The 5,277-nt window shown below is 38.1% G+C and overlaps 1 protein-coding gene across 1 annotated transcript in view; it reads left to right on the top strand.

Annotated features, from left to right (window-relative positions):
- Positions 1–250: 250 nt before the first annotated feature.
- The window catches only part of MXRA5 (matrix-remodelling associated 5), a 17,461-nt gene continuing 12,434 nt past the window's right edge, over positions 251–5,277 (top strand). Inside the window, exons 1-3 of the mRNA XM_009889446.1 lie at positions 251–405; positions 2,767–2,896; positions 3,213–3,603. Of these exons, the coding sequence (XP_009887748.1) occupies positions 2,831–2,896; positions 3,213–3,603 (457 nt within the window). The 5' untranslated portion in view covers positions 251–405; positions 2,767–2,830. The remainder of the gene's footprint in view (positions 406–2,766; positions 2,897–3,212; positions 3,604–5,277) is intronic.

Raw genomic sequence — 5,277 nt, 5'->3', positions numbered from 1 at the left:
GACAGCATAATTTGAGTAGAATAGGTATTTAGTAGAACTGTAGAAGCAAATTATGGAGGAAAAGTTAACTTTGAAGTAGCAAATGACCTGGAAGAAACCTCTCTTTCCGCCTGAACTTTGCCTCGATCATCTCCAGACCTTCTGGGACAGCGCAGAGCATCGCTAGGTCCGTAAAGCTTTATCAAAAGGGTTACAAAATCACCGTTTCTTCTCTCTTTCTCTTCCTTCCAACCCCCCCCCCCCGCTGTCCGTGGTGCTGATCGTGGGGCTGGGGCTGCCGCCGGGCGCCCTGGCCTGCCCCCAGCCCTGCGCCTGCTACCTCCCCACCGAAGTCCACTGCACCTTTCGGTCCTTAGCAGCCGTGCCGGCCCGGATTTCGAAACACGTGGAAAGGATCAATTTCGGGTTTGTATGCGGCCGTTTGCAGAAAACGAATTCAGGCTCTTGGTTGCGGGGTCCGGGGATGCGGGGCGAGGCAGGGGTTCTCTGCGTGTGCTCTTTAAGTAGGATGGCGGAGGTGGGTGGTGATGTGCAGGCGCTGTGTTTCGAACGTGACGGGTGCTGGCATGGAGAAAGTTTTAGTGTCTTAGTGTTTTAGTGTCTTTTTCGAAGAAAAGTTATTATTGTTTTCAAATAAATAGTTATATCATGGTGTCAGTTTTTCTTGGCAAATAGTACATGTAGTCTTTTGTAGTGTATTAAAAACTATATTGAGTTAAACCTACTATGGGATTTCTACTAAATTTTGAATTTTATACCTGATGTAAAAAAAAAAAAAAAAGTAAAAGTAAAATTCTGTAATGTAGCCAGATAGCATTTTGGAGAACAATGAGATATAGCATACCTTAAAGTATTACAGTAGAAACAAAGTTATTCCATTGCCTTTGGAGTATTGTTTTTTTTTCAAGGAACTTAAGCAGACATCAGTGTTTCGGGGAGAGATTGCTCAGGCTCCAACTCACTTTCCTCTGCCAGGGTATTGCCAACTCACATCTGTCAGACTGTTAAGATGAGAAGGCAGGGACAGTTGGTAGGCTGCATATCACAAAAGTGCTGCGTAGGGTCATTATGTGACGTGGCATGGTGCAAGAGCTGCAGTCCTCTTCTGCTTGGTATCAGAGCTGCCTCACTACTTGGGGTGAACTTGCTCCGACCGCCCCAAGGCCTGTAGCTGCAATTGATCATTCAATGACTGACAGTAGGGACCTTGATTTTTTTTGTTCCTCTGTAGTTAAAATGTCTGTCCACCAGCACTTTATCCACCTAAAGCCTAATTTTAGTCTCAAAATGCCCTTGTTCTCAGTGAATCTGTATTACAACAATATGTACTTTCATGCCATTGCTGAGTTAAATATGCCTCCCTATCCTCCCACATTCAAACCCACACGTATTCACAGTCAGCTCTGCCCCATACATTCAACATTCTATGGCAAATTCTGTCCCTAAATTGCTTTTGAAAATGGGATGTAGGCTTCCAAGTTATTTAGGTGTTTTGGATGCTTTTTAATAAAAGTACATTATTTGATACTGCTAGCATGGAAGCCCTTTCCTATCTTTGTGTTTTATTACTACAGATGACATTGTCTGAGTTATGTCCTTTCCCAGGAAGAAACAGTCTTAACTATCTATTGTTGCATTTCTTTAATTTTGGAAAAGGACAAAAGCTTTCTATTTTAAGATGCTATATATTTAGCAGGTAAAGATTATTTTTGTGACTAATTTAGGAAAATTTCTTATTTAGAGAAATTCATGTTTTTTAGAAGGGCTAATGTTAAAATAAGGAATTTTAACAGGATGACTGCTATAAGCCCAGTAGATCTAAGTAGGACTAAAAATATCAAAACAGTAGTCTAAATTTTTAGAAAATTCAGATTCTTCAGATAGATAGCATGGTGAAGATCTAAAAGTGTTTCCTCCATATTCAACGTATTTTAATTTCTTGTTGTCTCTTCCCTTCCTTTCTAGAAAGTCTTATAAAATAGAAAAAATCTCTAAAATTCGATGCTTAATTTAGAGAATTCACGCCCAGATTAGCTCATACTTTTAATTTTATGTCTGCATATGGAAAACCCAAATGTAGAGCTAGGCTGCCAAACTTAAAGCTTCCATATTGGCAAATAAAACCTGATTTATATATCCAAAGTGAAATTGAATTGTTTTCAAAAAGCAAATTTTCTGTATTCCTTCTCTAAAGGGAGTTTCTAGGCTCAAATTATATAATTGGAAGGTCAATTCCTAGATCTTATGTAATTAGTTGATGTAGCCAATTACATGTTGTAACAGTAAGCGAAGCAGGATGTGACTTCCTGCTTCTTGTGCTGTTTGGGAGATATCCATTTTTAATGTCCTCTCTCCAAATCTTTATTCATTTATTGTTAGATGCTGTTTTGGCAACACTGCAGCCCATCTAGTTTGCCAGGCTCCATAGCATCATATGTTGGCTACAGGCCATTAATTTATTACCATTCCATAAACTGAGCTGCATGGAAAAACATACTGACAACTATTAGAAATTAAATGCCTATTTATTACTCTTACTCCTAAATTATGGATAACGTGCCATGATTTGAGTTAAAAGAAATCTTAATGTAAACATGGACTAAGTATACTTGGCCTTGTAAAAATGTTTCAGTAACTTCTGGCCCTTTGACAATGCATTAAGATCCCGCCAATTTTTCCTGAAAGTTAGGTTATACTAATTTTACATTTGCAGTTCATGACAGTCAGTGCATAAAATGTAACTGCACATGTGATTTTTTTTTCCAGGTTTAACAGTATACAGTCTATACAGGAAAACTCCTTTGCAGGACTTAAAAAACTGGAATTGCTCATGATACATGGAAATGACATTCAGAATATACCTAACGGTGCTTTGAAAGATCTCATGTCTCTACAGGTAACGCTCAGGTCTTCCTAAATTTCATAAATTCTAACAGACAGCAAAATTAAGTGGTTTTTGTAGTGCCTTTCTTAGGATTAAGATACTGTTTGTCCCCCAAATACATTGGAGATCTGTTAACTATACCTATGTCATACTTGGTAATGCCAGCTAATATTCAGCTGTATTCTGCCTCTTTGAGCAACATATAAGTTTTTACTGGTGCAAAGGATATTTGAAAGTGGGAGGAAAACTTCTGCATGCTTGCCATTCTGTTTGGATTGAGATCAAACCCCAAAATTAATCTCTTTTATTTTATTTTTTTTTTTTTAAGGTTTTCAAAATTAGTTACAATAAATTGAAAGTCATAACTGGCCAAACTCTCCAAGGACTTTCAAGCTTAATGAGACTGCACATTGACCACAACAGAATTGAGTTTATTCATCCAAATGCTTTTAATGGATTAACTTCCCTGAGACTGGTCCACTTAGAAGGAAATCTACTCCAGCAGCTTCACCCCAGCACCTTTTCAACATTTATGGTCCTTGATTACTTCAAACTGTCAACAGTAAGACATCTCTACCTATCTGAAAATGCGCTTAGGACCTTGCCTGCAGGGATGTTTCAAGGCATGCCGCTGCTGGAGAATCTTTACCTTCATGGGAATCCATGGGCCTGTGACTGCAGCTTAAACTGGCTTCTCGAATGGAATGAAGTTTCTGCAGGTAAGAGCGAAAATACCAATGCTTCTTCAACTCACAGTGCTGGGGTTTATTCTCCTGTTCTGCGTGTTGATGGTTTTGTTGTTTCCTGAGTAGTATTACTTACATGATGTCAGTGTAGACTATTATGTTCTGTTACCATTCAATAAATGCAATATTCAATAAATGCAATATTCAATAAATATTTAAAAAGCAGTGTGAAGAGGAAGCAGTTGTGTGTCAGTAGCTAAAAATATATATTTGACAACAAAGGAATTAGCCATTATGTTCAAGATGGAAAAAGAGGTAGTAAACTTTATAACTGGAAGAAGGAGATAGGTTCCTGTTAGATAGGAGATTATTAGAAGGAGATAGGTTCCTGAACACACCTGTTAGTGTGTTCCATTGCACAGCAGTACACCTTTGACTAAGGGCTGGAAGTTGTCCTCAGCCAACAAAACTAGTAACTGTATGCTGTCATGGGAGATGGGAACATAGGATTTGAACTTGTTTGGCTAAGGAGGGAATGGAAATCAGGTTTGTAAATTCCTAGATGAGACCCTTAACTTTGATGCTATTAACTTTAAGGCTGTTTTGTAATATACATGCATCCTTCATGTTTATCTGTGTTTCATCATTGACCGCAACTTCCTTTTATGATGGAGCAAAACTATTTTAAGTATTTTCAGAGAACACCTACAATTCTGCAATATTTTTTTCTGGAGTAAGTGGTTTATCTTCCTTCAGGCTTAGATGTGAGATAGGTATAACGCTGCTTAGGCTGGAACACTTCTGGTCATGTGCAGAAGCAAAATACTAGAAACAAAAAAAACACCCCAAGCCCAGTTTTATAATGCCTCTATATGAGGAATACACTGAATGAGGGTTTTTTTGAATGTCAGTTTTTGATCTGGGCATCTCAGGTCACCAGTGCCCCATCTCAGGTAGCTAAGCGCTTACTATAGTAGACCAGAGGGACTGATGTTACACTGGAGCTGCTGCTAAAATATTAAGAGGGAATTGTCATTTAATTGCAACTGAAGATGTCTCAGATGAGTCAGGAGTCACAAGGTTAATATAACTATTTGGAGCATGTGTGGTGTGGTGGATGATGGTGGGTCTTGTCATCTTAGAATATGCAATTTATTGCACTTTTGCTCTTAATTATAGGACAGTACTTTTAAGAGTGTGTGATGCTTGAACATGTAATGGAAGTGTTCCTGACTGAACTGGTACTTGAGGCATCTAACCTTGATATTATATTTAGCTAACTTAAACTTTAATATTTTTATATACCCTCCTTGATCCAAATTAGTATGTCTGTTAAGTGTACTTAAGTGGCACTGTAAGTTATAACAATATAGATGAACTTTCCTTGCGCAGTGTTGGCTTGTTACAGTTTTTATTCAATTAGAATCCCTTTTTGTACTGCAACAGTAGTAATTTTTGGAAAAGAAAAGGATTTATCCATGCCATTTTCATGTATGACAGATTTTGTACCTGTATATAACTATAACGTTAACTTCTGGGAATTCTGTCCAGATAGAGTTGTAAAAGTGCTGTTTCATAGATCACCAGTGTGGCCACTGCCAAGTTGATTGTGGCCCAGTTCTGTCATGAAGCATGCTTTCCTTATCTTTCCTTTCCCTTATCTGGCAAAGCATATATTTTTCAATTAAAAAATGGTACAAAATTTCA

The sequence above is a fragment of the Charadrius vociferus genome, unplaced genomic scaffold (assembly GCF_000708025.1).
Source record: "Charadrius vociferus isolate BGI_N301 unplaced genomic scaffold, ASM70802v2 scaffold26, whole genome shotgun sequence".
NCBI classification, from domain to species: Eukaryota; Metazoa; Chordata; class Aves; order Charadriiformes; family Charadriidae; genus Charadrius; species Charadrius vociferus.
Note: the sequence above shows the minus strand (reverse complement) of the source record. Positions and strands in the feature narration are given on the sequence as shown.